At 36.5% G+C, this 21374-nt stretch overlaps 1 protein-coding gene across 1 annotated transcript in view; it reads right to left on the bottom strand.

Annotated features, from left to right (window-relative positions):
* Positions 1–21374, bottom strand: part of TENM1 (teneurin transmembrane protein 1) — a 631171-nt gene that overhangs the window by 227173 nt on the left and 382624 nt on the right. Inside the window, exon 8 of the mRNA XM_032474729.1 lies at positions 9037–9189. Coding sequence (XP_032330620.1) covers positions 9037–9189 — 153 coding nt within the window. The remainder of the gene's footprint in view (positions 1–9036; positions 9190–21374) is intronic.

Here is a 21374-nt window from a genome sequence, read left to right as displayed (position 1 = left end):
AACCAGCAGGACTCCTGTACAACCAAAGCTGTAAGAAAGATACACATGTAATAGGGTAGGATGAGAGAATAAACCAATCAGGCGAGGACCAGTGCACCTGGGAGGGGACTCTGAGCAAAAGGGAGATCACAGGGGCAGATATCAGCCCTGAGGAGTAAGGGAGTTGAGCCACAGACTGGACATTCCAGTCAGGAGGTCCTATGTGGAGAAGACAAGCCCCCTTCGTTGCTTGGAGGACCACTGGGTCAGACAGAAAGTCTGGGGAAGCCAGGACACAGCTTGCGGGGAGCGCACGTGCACTGACTTGCCCGCCCCTGCAGGGCAGGAGAAAGACTGCCCTAATAGTTACTGGTTTCCTGAGACCACCTCGCTATGCTCTGCTCACGTCATGCCACAGCACAACACTGTTTCTGGGGCAGCCAGGACCAGGGTAAAGTCTGGATGGACCATGGGACTCAGAGGTGACTGGTCCCAGGGTGGAGCCTGGGTGGGACAGCTATTATTGGCACTTATTCAGGCAGCGCCTCAGAAGCAGCCCAGTCTCTGATGGCAGCCACTCTACCACAGCTCACCACCTAACTGAAGAAGATACCAAGACATGGAAGGCTATCCCGTGCTCTTGAATTGGAAGATTAATATTATTAAAATGGTCTTACTACCCAAAGCAGTCTACAGATTTAATGCAATCCCTATCAAAATGCTTGTGACATTTTTCACATAATAGAACAAATAATCCTAAAATTTGTATGGGACCACAAAAGACTCTGAATTGCCAAAGCAATCTTGAGAATAAAGAACAAAGCTGGAGGTATCACACTCCCAGTCTTCATACTATACTACAAAGTAAGCAAAACAGCATGGTACTGGCACAAAAACAGACACACAGATCAATGGATTAGACTGTAGAGCCCAGAAATTAAACCCACGCACCTACGGTCAATTATTCTATGACAAAGGAGGCAAGAATATACAATGGAGAAAAGGGTCTCTTCAACAAGTCATGCTGGGAAACAGCTACATGTAAAACAATGAGATCAGAACATTTCCTCACATCACATACAAAAATTAAGTTTAAATAAATTAAAAACCTAAATGTAACACCTGAAACCATAACACTCCTAGAAGAGAACACAGGCAGAACACTCTCTGACATAAATTGTAGCAATATTTTTTTAGATCTGTCTCCTAAAGGAAAATAAATAAAAGCAAAAATAAACAAAAGGGACCAACTTAAAAGCTTTTGCACTGCAAAGAAAACCGCTGACAAAATGAAAAGATAACCTACTGAATGGGAGAAAATATTTGCAAATGATGAGACCAACAAGGGCTTAATTTCCCAAGTATATAAACAACTTATACAACTGAACATCAAAAAAAAAAATAAAAAAATGGGCAGAAGACTTGAATACATTTTTCCAAAGAAGACATATAGATGACCAAGAGACACATGAAAAGATGCTCAACATTGGTAATCATCAGAGAAATGCAAATGAAAATTACAATGAGATATTACCTCACACCTGTCAGAATGGCTATCATCAAAAGGTCTACAAATAACAAATGTTGGAGAGGATGTGGAGAAAAGGAAACCCTCGTACACTGTTGGTAGGAATCTAAATTGCTGCAGCCACTACGGAAAACAGTATGGATTTTCCTCAAAAAACTAAAAGTAGAGTTACCATATGATCCAGCAATGCCACTCCTGGGTATGTATCAAAACAAAACAAAACAAAAACAAAACCACTAATTTGAAAAGATACATGCATGCCAATGTTCACAGCAACACTATATTTGAATTTTTTTAATATTTCTTAATTTTTTATTGACTTATAGTCAGTTTACAATGTGTTAATTTCTCATGTACAGCATAATGTTTCAGTCATACATACACATACATATATTGGTTTTCATATGCTTTTTCATTATAGGTTACTACAAGATATTGAATATAGTTTCTTGTGCTATACAGTAGGACCTTGTTGTTTATCTATTTTATACATATTAGTTAGTATCTGCAAATCTCAAACTCCCAATTTATCCCTCCCTACTTGCTATCCTGCTTGGTAACCATAAGTTGATTTTCTGTGTGTGTGTCTGTGAGTCTGCTTCTGTTTTATAAATAAGATCATTTGTGGTAGTGTTTTTTTTTTGTTTGTTTGTTTTGTTTTGTTTTAGATTCCACATATGAGTGATATCATATGGTATTTTTCTTTCTCTTTCTGGCTTACTTCACTTACAGTGAAGATCTCCAGGGCCATCCATGTTCACAGCAACACTATTTATAAGAGCCAAAATATGGAAGGAACCCAAGAGCCTATCAACAGATGATTGACTTAAGATGTGGTATACAGATAGATAGATAGAGACATAGGAATATAACTCAGCCATAAAAAAGAATGAAATACTGCCATTTGCAGCATCGCGGATGGACCTACAGACTACTGTGCTTAGTGAAATAAGCCAAATAAAGAAAGACAAATACTGTATATCACTTATATGTGGAATTAAAAAAATACAAATGAACATGTATGCAGAACAGAAGCAGATTCACAGATACAGAAAACAAACTAGTGGTTACCAGTAAGGAGAGGGAAGGAACAAATTAGGGATATGGGATTAAAAGATACAAGCTACTATGTATAAAATAGATAAGCAACAAGGATATATTGTACAGCACAGGGAATTACAGCCATTATCTTATAATAACTTTTAATGAATTATAATCTGTAAAGATACTGAATCACTATGTTGTACACATGAAAATAATATAATATTGTAAATCAACTATACTTCAATTAAAAAAAATAAAATGCAAAACATGATGGAAATAGGTGAGAACATTACGTATATATCTGAAATTAATAGTGATGGCAATCAGAATATTTTTGAAAATGGATATTAAGGAAATAGCAAGAGAAAATTGATATAACATGGTGGATATGGTGACTTGCTATATTGGTAGTGGGACTAGTAAGGGGATACCTAAAGATGACTATCCACATGGGGAAGATATGGTAATATACATAGTGGTAGAATAAAAGACTTAAAAGGAATTACAAGGCCGTAAAAAAAAAAAAAAATACAGTGCTGAAAATGGCAAAAAAAAAAAAAAGTATTGTTAGGGAAGGGACATACATTTGACTATAAGCATTGAGATCTTTAATCAAGACACCTGTAACTTAAACAGTTGGCCTTGAGAAAAGAATTTAATAAAAAAGAAAGAAGTCCCAAAGACTGGTACTGAGATAACAGTAAAGAGATTGGATCCTGATCCCAGCTCTGCCTATTAGTTATGTGTAGTATGCAAGGCAAGTCACTTAACCTTCTTCTGTTTTCTTTTTCAATGGTAAAACAAGGGTAACAATAGCTGCTACAGTATAAAACTGTTATGTGGATTAAAGACATTAAAGTATTTTGAAATTGTAAGTGCTCTCTAAGTGCAGACTATTATTGTTACATACACGTCAAAAAGCAAAGCTTATAAGGCAGAAAACTGGGAATTAATTATTTGAATTGCAACAGAATTCTCTGCAAGTACTTTAAATGGAAAATGTGGTTTACAAATTTTACAGACATACATTTCAACCACTTTTCAGGAGTACATCCCCTTTTGCAAAAATAGGTCCACTTTTACTTGGAGTGGCTAACTGTTCTTCCTTAACTGCATAATTCAAATTCACTGACTTACACCATATATAGCTGGAAGGGACCTTAGAGATAAACTAGTCCTACTGAGCATCATCCCCTGCTTGTTAAAGCCTTAGCAGCAGGGAAGAGATGGAGGAAGAGAAAGGAAGGCGGAAGGAAGAGGTGTGGCAGGAATCTGCCCCCCCCCCCCCCCCCCCCCCCCGTTATCTGGAGAAAGGCAGTTCTTACCCATTTTTTATTTGAAATTACTGGGTAAAATTTAATTTGCAAAAAGTGTTTCACTTCCCATGATCCCTCCTCTGTCCCCAAAGAGTTGCAAGCTGAGGGGAGCAGTATTGGCCACCCCAAAATATGCCTCTTTGGCATAAGGATTATCTTGAGCTGATGATTTTTAAGAAACATCAGACACAGGAAAAGCTGGGAAAACTGAGTGGGAGTTACCCTTTTGCAAAAGACCCTTTTGCAAGTTAAAAATTACAAGTTAAAAGTTACCCTTTTGCAAGATTTATAAGGGGAATCTCCATTTATAAGGTTGTCTCCCCCTCTCTATCAGGAAGAGAAGGATAACTCTAAATCTCTAGAAACTCTTATCAAAGGAGAAGGCAAGGACTGAAATCTGCATAATAATCACACTCTGTTCACTGTGCTTTTCCTGATAATCTCCCAGAACTGAGTCCCCTCACATCCTTTGTCGTTAGCTGGAGACAGTATCTAAGGTGGTGGCTTGGGTCATTTTGGGGAGTTACTCAATTTTCCTGGGTCTCTCCCATGTATACAGGAGGTATACATGTTATTAAACTTGTTCTTCTCCTGTTTATCTGTCTTTTTATTAGCAGGGGGCGGCGGGAGGAGGTCCTCAGCCAAGAACCTAGAAGGGTAGAGGGAAAATTACTTTTCCTCCCCTACAAAGCCAACTCCCTTTTTTTCAGAGGAGAAACTGGAGCTCAGTGAGGTGAAGCTATAGTCACAGTGTGGTCTTGGCTGAAGCATCTTCACAACAGGCTATAAATTGTGTCATATCAATCAGCTATATGCTGTTTACATGGTCGTATGTTCAGCAGACGTTGACTCGAAAATGTCTTTTTTTTCCCTTCAACTCGGTGGGAATAGATCTTGTAGACTGAACTTAAAAGAAATGACACTTCCCCCAAGGCCAGCCTTTTGCAAAAACTGTAAAGATAAAGATAGGGTAGGAGTTGTCTTTTGTGTCCTTTAGTTTTCTGTCTCTTCACCCACTCTTCTTGTTCTTGGTGCTCAATTTTGGCATCCAACCTGTAGGAATTCAGTACCCTCATCTACCCAATAAACTTCCTCTTCATTCAGATTGCTACTGACAATGTTTGATTTTACAGGCGCCCTATGCTCCTGGAAAACAGAGTTGGTTAAGAGATTCCTTCAACCTTTTGTTTTCTGGCATCCTTCCACCCTTTTATGCTTTAGGAAGTGGCTTACCACAAAACTAATAAATAAACAAAAATAACCAAATTGAATACCCCCTTCCCTCTGACTTATTAGATAAGGCTCTCTGTCCATTCTTTATCAGGACCCCGAGAAGAATCGCACATGACTCCCTTTTTTACCTGTGACATGGCCAAACACAGACCTTTCCCCTTTTGCAGGAAGCTGCAGAAAGACCAGATACAGACCTTCCAAGTTCCCATTCCTTAAATAATTAGTTGAGATTAGAACTATTTGTTCCCTTTCAACTAGCCAGACACAGAGAGAAACATTTCTGGTTTATCTGAGTGACTGAGATTTCTGATGACAAAACAATCCCAACTGTAAATCATCCCCCTTGTAGCTCATCTGCTCCTCCTAGAAAAGTCCTGGGCAACACCACCTCACTCGCCCCCTCACTCTGATTTTGAATCTAGGGTGCTCTCCTTCTGGTAATAGCCTGAATAAAATCAATTATCTTGCCTGTTCAGTTTTTGTCTTTGATATCCCTTAGAAAACCTCGTTAGCAATTTATATGTTTAGTTGGTATTACATTATTACAGTAACAGATGAGAATACAGAAGAGGTGGAACCAGGAGTCCTTGCTTCTAGTCCCAGTTCTCTCTGTATGTTCTTGACCCTTCTGGACCTCAGTTTCTTCATCTTTAAATCAAGATGTTGGATTTGATCATCTTTAAGATGTTAACATTCTAGATATGTTGATAAATTACATTGTAATTATTTTTAATTCAATTTGGACATTATGTGACTCAGGGCAAGGAATAAGTCTCATTTGTTCATATCCTTTGCTCTGTTTAAACCAGTTGTTACATAATATTTACTAGTTAAAGAGAAAGAATGAGTTATGATTAGTTTGTACGCTCCTAAGGTAGGAGGGGCTGTTTTAACACAATGCTTTCAATTTTATAAATGTTATTGAACAACTGACAACTGATTTTTCTGGTAGATTCCGACATGTGGTTGTGACTTACGTCTTCTTTATGAAATTAAATTTAAATTATTCAAATAAATTTCAGAAAGAAAACTTTAGCATACTAAATGTCTATAATCAAATACTCTTTTTTCTTTCATTTTGAAAACTAAGTGGTAGGAAAATTCTTTAATCTCCTAATGAAAAGCAGAAACATATAACTACTGCTAATGGGGAACTACTTATCCATGGCTTAGATGATGAAGGTGATGATAATTTAAAAATAATAGATGCTGGTAAATTGGTAAGTAAAGAGAGATCAAACTTTAAAGAGAGAAAATATCTAAATTCCAAGGAGGCCATCATTCATGGAAAAGTTGATGTCAGTTTGAAAGCAGGATCTGTAGTACCTTATAAGATGTCAAAAAACTCAAGGTGATTTTCCAATTATTTGGCCCAATAATAATTACTGCTAAATTAAACAGTGTGCATGGCACTGTACTATATGCTTTATATTCATTGTCACATTTATTCCTCACAACCACTATATAAGACAAGTATATCATTACTATTATTATCATTTTATTATCATTATGTTGCAGATGAGGACACTGGTTCAGCGAGGCTGTGTCAATTAATTGCTTAAGGTTGGAGAGCCAGTAAGTGGCAAAGTCAATATTCAAAGTTAGATCTATCTGATTCCAGAATTCAGGCTCTTAACCACAGTGCCACAGTGTTGAATCCTCTAGGAGAGTAAAGAAAACAACATAAAAAGAATGATCTGCTTTTCAGTTTATGTTAAGACATGCTTCTAGAACTGTATTAATGGGGTGCGTGATGTCTAGAAAATCATAAAAGGACAGCTGACCATTTGAAAATATTCTTATAGCATATTACATCTTCTGCAAGGTTTGGTTTAGCATATTCATGGCATTAAAAAAGAGGAGCTATGTTTTTGCTTGGTAAGTATTATGCAGTGAAGACCTAATATAATATAGCAGAACTATGATGTGCAGTTATACTTAAGGGTTTGTTCAGACTTCCACAAAAAGTCAGTCTAAGGTACCAACTTGGTATATATGGCATCAACCTTTAATGGTTTTTCTTAGTAAAGTATTAAATTGAAATTGGTTTGGCCTATTTTGTTGTTGTAATTGAGCAGAAACTTAAAAACAGTTTCCATTTGTAAAACCTGTCACAACATATTAAAATATAGGTGCATAGAATTTTTCAAAAATCTGCCATGAATAGACACTGGTGCTCTGTTTCCAGTGTGTAAAATGTCTTTTGTGGTTTGCATATACATTTCACATGTGGATTTCAGTACAGTGTAGAACTTAAGAGACAAGGCTCTGGAATCAGACCACCAGTTTCTAGCTCTGTGACCTTGGGCAAATTACTTAAACTCTCTGTGCTTCTATTTCTCATTTGGAAAATGGGGACCATAGCGTTACCTTCATGATATAATATGTTATGTGTCTGGTGCAATTATTGGCACATGGTAACTGTTTAATACAATTTAATCATCAGTATCAAACTATTTTGTGGAAAGGAATTATAAAAATCTGAATTAGAATAAAGAAATGAATATGCTCTGATGCTAACTATGCGATGACCTTTTGCTGTCCTGTATGTTTCATTTTCCTCAAACAGATGATTCACGATTTTCAGTGCAACGGCAAAACCCCCCCTAGGCATATGATACCAAATGGTTGCTCCTGTATGTACAGATATAAAGGAATCAAATAGTAGGAGAGAAAGCAAGGGAAAAAATGTTGAAGTCCAAGTGTATTCATACCCTTTCCTCTGCCATCTCTGACCCCTGTACTACCCTCTGCCCCTCTGAGCAGCAACAGTGAAATTGCTGGGAAAGGTCACCCCAGGCTAGTATAGTATTTCTAAAGGAGGACATAAAGCAAACTGCATTGTGAATTGAAAACTGGAATAAACCATAATGTTTTCCTGAACCCTAAGCATTAATTTTTACTGGAGCATAGACCGAAGCAAAGTTCCTTTTTCAAAAACAAACAAAAACAAAACAAAACCAACAAATAATCCTCCCAAAGAAACTAAAACCACAAGTAAAGAGCAGTAATTCAAACAACTATAAAACAAAATCTCTTATTTTCAACTAATGAACCAAAACTGATTTTCTACTCCTATAAACTTATAAGCTTCTTGAGGGTAGGGTTTGGGTCATTCATTCATTCATCTGTTTATATTTGATTAAAAAATATTTAAGATAGTAATGGCCATACGTTTTGTTTCCAGTTTCTACTTTTTGAATTGCTGTCCTGAAATTTTACATGGTTCCAGTCCCTCTGTACTGTATCCTATTTCAAAAGAAATCATAATACAAATTTGTAGCTATTTTCAATACTTGAATATTCAGACTAAGATCATTCAACATACATAAAATGTCGGGAGTGCTGGTACTGTGACATTTATTGTAAATAAGTCAGGTAGTTCAAGCTTTTGTCAGCTAAATTTAACAATTAAGTGCTCAAAGTGCTTTTGTTCTTTTCCCCAACTAGGAAGAATTCATGTTCCACACCTAGAAAAAATTCATATTCTCCCACTTTGACATAAACATTCACCCTTATATTATGCATAGAAGGTATTTTCTTATTATAAACAGAAGAAATTTCCATATACCCTTTGTAAAATGTTATATATAAATGCTGGGCTTGGACACAGAGAACTTAATCAAAATCCCATGTTGCTTCAGGGTAGTTATATGTGAAATGCAATTTCCATTATATTGAAACCTCCATCCTGTAAATATTTATCTATTTTCAAAATTGCCAACATATTTGAAAAGTTTAATTGGTTTATACTCAAGGCACTAGAAAAGGAAAATTTGCTTTCACAAGACATTTACATGTATTTATTCTGTCCACGTAGAGTATTTCTTTCAAGTGATCATGAAATTTAATGTGACGTGAAACCACCCCAGATTTGGTTCTAATGACCAAATTAGAAGAAAAGTAATCAATAATCAATCAATCACTTTGATTTACCTTTTTTCTCTGATTTATCGGAAACTTTTCCTCCAATTGGAGAGTAAGTAGTATCCATGGACTCGGTCCCTCTGTTCCCCTTGCTAACTCCATTCTCATAGAGCTGTCCTTCAGCTGGTTGCAACTGCCAAGTCAGGCCGAACAAATGTACTGCTGTAAGAAAACAAGCCATACATGAACTTATTCCAGACTTGCCAAGAAGGTCTCTAAACCAGCTGTCCCTTTCCATCTAAAAATGCCATAACTGCTTGTCTTTTAGTTAGACCAGGCAAGTTGGAGTTGATATATCACACATGTAGCTACTTTTCTAAGTAGCGGTTAAACTTTTGAGGTTGAGGCTATCCCAGCGATAGGATTAGAAATTGGAATATTAGTTAAACAGTTATGGTGGGATTGGACTCTGCTCCTTCGTGCTGTGACCCTTTCCTTTTCCATTTCCCTTAGTCGTGTAACTCTACTTTGCATGTAGAAACCGCAGAGTAATAGTGGACAGACTATTGTGAGAACATGGGAGACCTTCTCTGTGGCTGTCACTCAATTTAATTCAGCAAATATTTCCTAAGTGCCTGGTCTGCATAAGGTCCTATGATAGCTGCTGCAGATGTTAACATCTAAATGTCTATTAGGGTAGGAGTTGGATGTAATAAAAGTATAAAATAACTATAATATGCAGAATAATTGACATGATAAAGGTTTTTATTGTTGCCATAGGATTGAAAAATACTCAGTGTTGATCAGCATGCAGGAAAATGGGCACTCTCATGCACTCTTGCTCAAAGTATTAAATCACCAATCACCTTTTTGGAGGGCAATGTGGCACCATTTATCAAAAAGACTTAAAATTTGGCTTACCCTTTAAGCCAACAATTCACTTTCTATTAATTAACTACAAATGTGTACCAAACTACAAATCTATCCATTGTAATATTTAAAAACGAATAGAAAGTTATGATCAATCTGAATATTCATCAAAAGATTAATTAAATAACTGATGATATTATAAATAATACAAGATTAAGTGGTTATTAAATCTTGTTGCAGAAGACTATGAAATGAAATGAGAAATATTTATGATGCATCAAATGAAAAACATGAGGCTACTAACCAGTATGAATAGTATGGTCTACATTGTGTGTGTGTGTGTGTGTGTGTGCATTTACATATGTTGCTGTCTGGAGAAAGGGTTGGGGGGATATATAGCAACAAGTTAACAGTATAGGGGGCATATGGAGGATTTTAATTTTCTTCTTTATGATTTCTTTACTTTCTCTATTTTTTACCATGAACAAGTGTGATGTTTGCCATCTGGGGAAAAAAAGAAATTTTTGTTTTAAAAGAAATGATTTAAAGAAACAATAGATTAAAATAGGCTTGGTTGATCAGGGATGACTTAAGGAAGGAAGCTGAATTAGAGATGGGCCTTGAAGAATGTGTGGGGCAGGTGACAGCAATGGGTGGAGTGAGGGGGCAGACTGAACAAAGTATGACTTTATAAAGCACAGGGTGTATTTGAGGCAAAGAAAGTTGCTGGGGTTGGTTGGAGTTTAATTATGCATGAAAGTTCATGGAAGTTAAAGCTGAAAGTATAGATGGGGCCATATTGTAGATGACAATGAATGCCACACTTAGGTATTTGGATTCAACTGAGTGGGTAACAGGGAGGCATTGCTATTTTCTGAGCAGATGAGTGATATGATCAGTTTTCTTTAGGAAGATTAATTTGATAGCAATAAGGAGCACTGATGATTTCTAGGCAAATAAATATCACCAGAGCACCCTTTGTAGAAAGAGAAATCCAGTAGTCGTGTGGAGAAGGAGGAATTAGAGGCCTAAGGATTTGGCAAGAATACAAATTGTGATGGCATTGCAATAATCTAGGTGAAAAATGAGTATCTTAATTAGGGCAGTGGCAGTGAGAACACAAAGAAGGCAATTCCTTAAGGAGAAATTGTATAAATGTCATCTCAAGATTTGGCAAAAAGCTCTGTGTATGAGTGTATGTGTGTGTGCGTGTGTATGTGTGTGTGTGTGCGCGTATGTGTGGCTGCACACTTGTGCATGTGTGTAGGTGTGATGGGGGCGTGCAGAGGAAAAAGTGATGGAAAGGGAAGAATCCAAAATGGTTAAGGTTTTGAGTCTGAGTAACTGAAAGAATGGTGGAACCATTAATAGAGTTAGGGAATTTGGCACTTAGCTCAGCACTAGCTACAAATAGTTGGTACTGGATATGTGTTTGTTGAATGCTACTGGTTGGTTTGAGGAAGGGTGGGGTGATGGAAGGAATACAATGAATCCATCTTTGCAGATGCTGGGTTCCAGGGACTGATGGACTACCTAGATAGTCATGTTAGACACCAGAGCTGGAAATTCTGGAAAAACATTCAGGCTAGGACAAGACTGCAGAACCATATACGCACATACACAACAGTTAGAGTGAAAATGAATGAGATCACTGAGTGGAGTGAATGTTATAAGAAAACAATGCTTAGGACAGAAGGTGGAGAAATTCTTTTATTTGTTTTCTCACAGCAATTTTCAACATCAACCAAATCTTACCAAAAGGCAAAAAAAAAAAAAAAAAAGTGGATCTGCTCACAAGCCAGCTCATATTTTTCTTTACGTTCCTAGGCAGACTGAAAGGGGCTAATTTGTATGTCTAACATTCATATATAGCATGTGAATTAGCAACCGAGAACAGGAAAGCTAGCCAGATAGCCTATTTAAAAATCATTCATCCACTTTTAGTTGAGCTAAAGAGAATTCTAACACCTACCTTCTAATTTATCCTTAAAACTTTTAAGCATTTAATTGGTTCTACCCTTTTCTTTGGATTAAGGCCAGTGCTGCCTGATGAATTTCTCTTGTAATTATTGGAAACAATTGAGACTCAAATGATACTGGTTCTGAGTAAGGTACAGTATGCCATGCTAATAGAGCTTTATTAGTGGCTTCCCTGAGATTTCCTTGCCAAAAGACTCAAAGTACGGTTGGTTTAACATACTCACTCCAATTAAAGGTGTTTATCAGTTTTATAGAGAATTTAGTCTACTCTGCTCCCCAAATAATTTGAATATGATGGATATTAGAAGTTACATTGAAAACGTGTTTTGACTTCCTTGGTTCAGTTATTTTTTTGAAATTAGATGCACCATAAGGAGCAAAAGGCATAGTGGTTCTTATTTTGAAGATCAAGAGGGGTATTTTATATGCTTTATTTAAGTCAAGCCAGTCTCCTGAGGGTACTCAACAATGAGAGAGAAAATACATATGCTGAGAATCACTTCAAAATAATAAAGTAAGATTTAATTTTTCACCATCAAATGAAATGGACTGCTTCTAGCCAATCATGACAAATAAAGAGGTATGCACATTTAGTAGAATACCCTTTGAGGGTGGAAAAACTTCATAATTTTTTGAATTTACTTATGTTTTTTCCAGGCAACAAGCTGCTGTAAGGTACTTCTGCATGAATACATAATGAAAGTGAACTTTCTTGCTACAGACTATGGGTACCATGACAAAGCTACTGGTCTTTTCTCTCCTCCAAACTGAACTTCCATATGCTGTGTTGTGAAAGGAAATCAAGTAGTGCATTTATGTGCAGGGTAGACTGAGGTAACTAAATGACTCTAGTGTTTGAGTTCTATTAGAAATAAATCATATTTTGTTCATACTAAGACCAATACATGAAACTGTGTTGAATGTTGGGATATACCAACACACCACTAGAAAGATATGGCAGTACTTGTACCATGGGGATGGATTTATTAATTCATTCAAAAAATATTTTCAGAGCATATGCTGGGCACACTGGGAATGTTGGGAAATACAGGAAAAGGCAATAAACATCCAGGACAGCAAAGGTACTGGCTGACCAATGTGGACACTGGATACAAACAACCAATATAACCTAGCTAGGACACACTGGTTGCACATCAGTCTTGGATACATGATGAAGATCCAGAGTCTTTAGGTTTAGTGGATCACCACCTAGATCTTTGCTATGTATTTATAGCCACACTTTTAGGCAAGCCCCAAACCCAAGTATAAACATTATGAGCCCACTGGTTAGAGTTAAGGGTATAACTGGTAATGAACAAGCAGGGCAGTGTTAACTTATATTCATATATTGATTCAACAAGTATCTCTTGAGTGCCTACTTTGCACCAGGTACTGTTTTTCTAAGATTACAGTAGTGAATAAAAAAAAAAAGCTCTATCCTCCCAGACTTATATGATACATGAGAGGGTGGTGAGTTAAGACAGGCTGAAAATGAATAACTATATGATATAATATAATACAGCTGTAACAGAAACAAAGAAAAAAATAAGTGAAATTATGTCTGGTAGTTATAAGTGCTATGAAGGAAAAAAATAAGTCAGAGTAGTCAGGGAAGGCCTCTTGGAGGAGGTAATATTTGAACAAAGATTTGAAGTGAAGCCATAAGACTAGTTGAAAAACCTCCTAGGAAGAAAGAATAGCAGTTACACAAAACCCTGAAGTCTTGGATGGAATATATGAGGAACACTAAGGAGCCCAGTGTGACCAGAGCTGACAGGAAAGAGAAGATTGGTAGGAAAACTCAAAAACAGAAGGATTGGACCCATAATCCTATAATCACTGTGCTCTAACCGACTTCACAAACTGGTCACCAACAAACTATAAGTGAATACAAAATAATGAAACTAAAATCACACATCTCTCTCTCTCACACACACACAAACACACACACACACACACACACACACAAGCATTGCTAGTTATAATAGATCTAATACAAAACTCCTGACCCCAAGTAAAGTAAAAGTTCCTTTTCCTAAAAACATGTATAAAAATATACATCCTCAAAGAGTAGAGATGGACACTATCCAGATCTCTGAAGAAGTACCAGTTCAGTTATTTGCACTTCACTGACATTCAATGGCTGGACAGAATGTGTCTGCCTACTCAGATATTCCATGAGTAATGTCTTTTCAGCTGATTAAGAATGGCAGTCCCTAATGCTGCCCTCACAAATGTTCCTTAGTGCTGAGTCCTGTAGATTTTATAATTCTTATCCTTCTTGTTTTATTCAATTGCATAGAGCTATGCTCTGAAATTATAAATTTATTACAAAGTTAAGGTAACAAATGGAGTATCTTGCTGTCCCCAATTGTCAAACTCAATCAAGCACCTTGGATCTCAAGGCAGACTGACTTATGAGAAGAAGCTCTTCTTAACTTGCATATTTGTTTAGGCTGAACCTCCAAGTCTCTCTGCAGTTATTTCTCTGGATTCTCTGTTAGGATGCTGGTCTTTGTTTCTCTTAAATGTGGCTGATGGTCTCTAGTAATATAATCAATAGTGCTTCCCCAATTCCATGCCCCTTCAAAAGGCAAGTATTCACTTATAAGGGAGAGACTACAGGAATGATTCAGAAGTAGATGTAAGAAAGACGTGCTGAATGACCTAGGTCTGTATGTTCAATATGGCAGCCACTCACCACATGTGTCTATCAAGCATTTGAAATGTGGCTAGTCAGAATCGAAGACCTAGTATGAAAGAAAGACTGTAAACTATCCAATTATAATTTTTACATTGATCACATGATAAAGTGATATTTTGGATATATGCTTCATAAAGTTAAAAATTTATTTAAATTAATTCCACCTGTTTATTTTTACTTTCTTCATGTGGCAACTATAACATTTAAAATTACATCTGTGGTTTGCATTGTATTTCTATTGGACAGTGCTGATCTTGACTATCTAGAACAAAGAGGTACGGTGTTTCTCTTTTAGCACCCTGTCACAGAACCTACCATGCTACATTGAAGATGCCTATTTATATGTCTGCCTCATCATTTTCAAGCATTGAAAGGGCATTGTCATGTCTTTTTCATCTTTTTATCCCTGGTGCCCAACTCAATGCCTGGTAGTCAGGGAATACTCTGCTTTATATATATATGCTGATAGGACTGTAAAGTGGTAAGTAACTTTGGGAAGCAATTTTGTGAATGCTATTGATTATCTATCAAAATTTAAATTAGGAATGTTCCTTGACCAAGGAGTTCTACTTCTAGGATTCTGCACTAAAGAAATAACCACATACAGGCATACTTTGCTTTATATTGTGATTCGCAGACATTGTGTTTTTTACAAATTGAAGGTTTGTGGCCATCCTGTGTCCAGTAAGTCTATCAATGCCTTTTTCCAACAGCATTTGCTCACTTTATGTCTCTGTGTTACATGTTGGTAATTCTCACAATATTTCAAAATTTTCATTATTATCATTTGTTATGGTGATCTGTGATCAGTGATCTTTGATGTTACGACTGTAATTGTTTTGGGGCACCATGAACCACGCACATAAGACAGCAAACTTAATTGATAAAAGTTGTGTGTGTTCTGACTGCTCCACTGACCAGCCATTCCCCCATCTCTCTCACTCTTCTCAGGCCTCCCTATTCCGTGAGACACAACAATACTGAAACTGGACCAGTGAACTCTACAATGGCCTCTAGGTATTCAAGCGAAAGGAAGACTCACAAGTCTCTCACTTTAAATCAAAAGCTAGAAATGATCAAGCTTAGTGAGGAAGGTGTGAATGCAAAGCAAAATTTCTTAAAGAAAAGTAAAAGTGCTATTCCAGTGAACATACAAATGATAAGAAAGCAAAACAGACGTATTGATACAGAGAAAGTTGTAGTGGTCTGGAGAGATGATCAAATCAGCCACAACATTCCCTTAAATCAAAGCCTAATCCAGAGCAAGGCCCTAACTCTTTTTAATCCTATCAAGGCTTAGAGTGGTGAGGAAGCTGCAGAAAAAAATGCTTGAAGCTAGCAGAGGTTGGTTCATCAGATTTAAGGAAAGGAGTCACCTTCATAATATAAAACAGCAAGATGAAGCAGTAAGTGCTGATGTAGAAGCTGCAGGAAGTCATCCAGCAGAGCTGGCGAAGATAACTAACAAGCTGGCCACACTGAACAACAGATTGTCAATGTAGACGAAGCAGCCTTCTATTGGAAGAAGATGCCACCTAGGACTTTCATAGCCAGAGAGGAGAAGTCAATGCCTGGCTCCAAAGCTTCAAAGGACAGGCTGACTCTCTTGTTAGGGGCTAACGCAGGTGCCAATTTTCAGCTGAAGCCAATGCTCATTTACCATTCTAAAATCCGAGGGCCCTTCAGAGTTATGCTAAATCAATAGTGCCTGTGCTGTATAAATGGAATAAGGAAGCCCGGATGACAGCACATCTGTTAACAACATGGTTTACTGAATATTTTAAGTCCACTCTTGAGAACTACTTCTCAGAAAAAAAAGATTGCTTTCAAAATATCACTGCTCACTGACAATGCACCTGGTCACCCAAGAGCTCTGAAGGAGATGGACAATGAGATTAATGATCTTTTCATGTCTGCTAACACAGCATCCATTCTGTAGCCCATGGATGAAGGAGTAATTTCAATGTTCAAGCCTCATTATTCAAGAAATACATTTTATAATGCTATTGCTGCCATAGATAGTGATTCCTCTGATGAACCTGGGTAAATTGAATTGAAAACTTTCTGGAAAGGATTCACCATTCTAAATGCCATTAAGAATATTTGTGACTCATGGGAAGAAGTCAAAATATCAACATTCATAGGAGTTTGGAAGAAGTTGATTCTAACCCTCATGGATGACTTTGAGGGGTCCGAGACTTCAGTGAAGGAAGTAACTGTAGATGTGGTGGAAATAGCAAGAGAACTAGAATTGGAAGTGGACCCTGAAGATATAATTGAATCGCTGCTATCTCATGATAAACCTTGAATGGATGAGGAGTAGTTTCATATGGGTGAGCAAGGAAAGTGGCTCCTTGAGATGGAATGTACTTCTGGTGAAGATGTTATGTAGATTGTTGAAATGACAACAAAGGACTTAGGATATTACATAAACTTAGTTGATAAAGAAGTGGCAGGGTTTGAGGACTGACTCAAATTTTGAGAAAAGTTCTACTTTGGGTAAAATGCTATCAAACAGCATTGCAAGCTACAGAGAAATTGTTCGTGAAAAGAAGAATCAGTCGATGCAGCAAATCTCATTGCTGTCTTATTTTAAGAAATTGTCACAGCCACCCCAGCCTTCAGCAACCACCACCCTGATCAGTCAGCAACCACCAACATCAAGGCAAGACCCTTCATCAGCAAAAAGATTACATTTCGTTGAAGGCTCAGATGATAGTTAGCATTTTTTAGCAATAAAGTATTTTTTAATTAAGGTATTTACATTGTTTTCTTAGACATAATTCTATTACACACTTAACAGACTACTACAGTATAACAGTGGTCTGGGACTGAACATACAATATCTCTGAAGTATGCCTGTATGTGCATAAAGGGTCATGAAGAAAGAAATTCAATATAGCATTGTTAATATAATGACTTTGTTATTATAGTAAAAAAATAGAACCACCAAAAAATATGTCTATGGGAGAGTAGTATACCTGTACTATGAAATCCTACGTAGGAATGAAAAGGACTCATACTGGGAAACTGTTAAATTAGAGGAAACTAAGGAGACATGACAATTAAATGCAATGTGGTATACTAGATAGGATCCTGGAACAACAACAACAAAATAGTGGAAAACTGAAGAAATCCGAAATAAACTTTAAGTTGAGTCATAGCATCATACCAATGTTAATTTCTTACATTTGATAATTATACTATGGCTATGCAAGATGTTAATACTGGTGGGAACTGAGTGACGGGTATGCAGGAATTTTGTGCTACATTTGTAACTTGTCTGTAAGTCTAAATTTATTTCAAAATTAAAGGCCAGAAAATGAGGGAAAAAGGATTGACCCAGTGGTACGCTGGAGCCAGCTTCTACAGGTTTACAAGAGCCAACAGTGCACACCTCTTCCCAATTCCACCTTCAGTGACTTCCCTTTGGTAGTTGAAATCACCATGGTGGGTGAATTAATACTCCAGGAATCAGCAAATGTTGCAGATCAAGGCTTTCTTGCCCAGAGAGCTGGTTGTTAAACATTTATCAGCGCACCACTAGATGACCAATACGTACTGACATGGAAAGAGCTGTGAGATTTGTATAAAAAACAATGTAGAACAATGCATATCCAATGATCCTATTTAAGTAAAAAGATGTATCTCTATATATGCAAATGCATAGAAAGAGAACTGGGAGGATTAATACCAAGCTATTAACCTTTAGAGTGGGGAGCTGGGGGAACTTCAACATTTTCATGCTATTGTTAGAATCCTTCAAAATGATACTGTGTTCATGTATTGCTATATAACAAAAAAAAAAAAAAATACTAGATGCTCAACAAACTGCTTTTAAAGCTAAATGGATAAATGCATTGTTTTATTCCATTTCTTTTATTTTTGTTTTCTGTTTTAAAATAGAGCTATTCAAAACATTTTAAAACAGCAGAACAATTCAGCAATTAAATATGAATAACCCCCAAACACACAAAACAAATAAAACAGAACTCTTTTGATTGAAAGGAATTGAGAGCCCCAAAGCCTTGCCCAAAAGCTCCAAAGGTATAGTTTGAAACGTACTGGTTTAAAAATTTTTTCTCAAAATGTTTAAATAAGGAAAACCTGGGTGCAGGGAAGAATTATTTTTAGGCAATGAAATTCATTGGAATATCTTTATAATGCTAGTGTCAGAAGATATGAAACCTTCCACGTTATTTTGTATCTTTTGGTGTTTTGTGTCCACTTTCTTACAGATAATATTCAAATCCACTGAATAACAATGTAAATAAGGTTTTGATAATAAATACACAAGTAATCCCTGAAATTGCAATATTTGTAAAGCAAATACAATGTTGCTTTAAGGAAATTCATCCTGCATCTCAGAACGCACACATTCAGCTAAGGATGCTATATTTTTTATTGCAAGAATTTTGGTGTTATTTTCTAATTTGACTAAGTAAATCTATTTAGAAAGTTTGAAATCTGTCTTATAAAGAAACTCTTGCCCATTATAGATGATGTCATAAGTTTCAAATCATGGCAAGACAAAAAGCATGTGATATTTTTCAAGATAATTTGTTTTGCCTTTTTGTCAGCACTTTTTTCCCCCACCAGTTCCCTTACATATCTTGCTTCATGTTCCTTCAGGCTAAGGAATGCTACTGCTTTTGTACTTTACTTCCAAAGCTTGTCAAAGCTACAGATCTACTTGTATGTTGGACAGTTCCCTTCCTGAAAATTGTATCAGGTACATTACCCAGATGGTGACCTCTGATGACTTCAGACTTTCAAGTTAACTCCTACGGGAAGCAGTCTTACCAGACTGATACTTCAGTGGACATCGTGTGAAGCTAGAGGCTTCCACAATAAGGAAAATCACTGCAAAAATAAATGCTATTTAAATTAAATGCAGTGACTGCTAACATTACAGAAACCTGGTTATCTTTCCACCTTAAAATAAATCCCATTTTCATTACATTAAACATCAAATTGGTATATGAGTGAACTATAGCCCTTTGATAAATTACCTTCAGATCTTGGTTTTATCCTGGTAATAACCAGATTACATGCAGGATTGAAAACCATTAGTTTTCAGAGAAGCATTTTTCAAGAACTGAATAAAGAAAGTAATGCATGTTTATTTATGGTACCTTACTTTTGCCTCAGCAATTTCATTCAAATTTTCTCTTTTTTTCCCAGGGTTATACATATACATTTTCTACTAAAAATATTATCTGTGCTTGCACGACATCATGAACATAAATAAAACATGTTTAAATGTTTCTTTTCAAAGCAATTTGAGGGGAGTCAATATAGCTTTGAGATCCCTTTCAAACATTTTTAAAAGCCCGAAAAGCTGTCATGTCGGGAATGGGTAGAATTTCCTTTGAAAGAAGGACTTCACTAATTAAAAAAAATAAGTACAAAAAAAGCACATTTTAATTTGAACAGTTTCACATAACATATTTTGCTAGTCTGCCATGGTGAAACAGTAAAATTAAATGCCAATTAAAGAAAAGACTGAGACAGAGGTAATGAGGACACCTTTCTTCTTGCTCCACATGTTTGAATTCCTACATTTCTTCTCTTAAATTAAATGAAATATTCTCTATTGCAGCATACTTTTTTTTTTTTGTCTCAGTACGGTTCTAGTTTTATCCAATATCGAGGCTAGAAAAGATTCTATCAAGGTAATAAATCATTTTAATATCCCAGTTCTATATTATATTATCTTAAAACTTTCATTTACTATGTATTTTATATTTTCCATTCCAAGGCTGCAGCAATATTTATAAATAACATGTCTATTTGGGTACCTTATCACAGGTTTAATATATGATCTCCATGTGCAGTTGCATAACCAGCCCATCTGTGTATTCCTTATCAGACAGACACAATTATTTAGTGTTTTCATCTCAAGTCACAGCACCAATAAGTGCTCTCCATAACTCAAATCTTATTTACTTTTGTATTATTATTTGCTTTGTGGAGTCAGGAGGAATAAGCAACATGCTAATGGGATAACCCCCGCCCCCACCAAAAAAACTCTTAATGAATAATGCATCAAAAATATCAATTTAGCCGGGAATCAGCACTTTTGATTCTTCCTTAAAATTTTCTTTTTCTTTCTCATTTTACTTTGTTTTCTGCTTAGTGAATTCTCCCCTTTGCTATGGTCCAAACCACAGCCTATCACTTCCTCATTACTGATGGTCGAAGTCTCTTAGATTCCAAATAGTCTCTCACCCTCTTTCCTGGTTGAATGCTTATTGGCAATAATATCCATATTCTTTCAAAAAGATCCAAATAAAACTGGTGACTATGGAGGGTGAGAAATAGAACTACACAGAAGATCTCTCCTCCTCTTACCTACTTGTCCTGTATATATTTAAATTTTTAAAATGGGTATGTATTCATTGATTTATGTCCCCAACCCCTGGTAACCAATACTTTAAAACTCACTTTTCTGATCTGGCATCGTGTTGTCATAGCCACAGACACACAGCATGTGTGCTTCTGCAAACCTTTAGATCTTAAAACTCTTTCCATTACCTGATTATTCAGAGTTAGCATTAAAGAATAGGGCTTATATGAAGTTGGGGAGTCAGGAGATACAATAGAGAAGGTGGAAAACAGATGAGTAGTAGGAAACTATAGCTGGGAACGTACCAAACCCTTGTAACTGCCTTATAAGATTTCATCAGACGGGGGCAATACAGAGAATGAATTGGTGGATTGTATAATGACCCAGTTTGTTCTGAGTTTTCTGAGGTGGCATCATGAGAGCGTTATTTTGGAAGAGTCAGCAATGTTTGGGCTTGATTCATGATCAAGATCCTCAAGCCTTCCCCCGCCCTTTCATGCAATA

This window comes from Camelus ferus, chromosome X (genome assembly GCF_009834535.1).
Source record: "Camelus ferus isolate YT-003-E chromosome X, BCGSAC_Cfer_1.0, whole genome shotgun sequence".
Classification (NCBI taxonomy): Eukaryota; Metazoa; Chordata; class Mammalia; order Artiodactyla; family Camelidae; genus Camelus; species Camelus ferus.
This window is presented reverse-complemented; position numbering and strand designations above follow the sequence as displayed.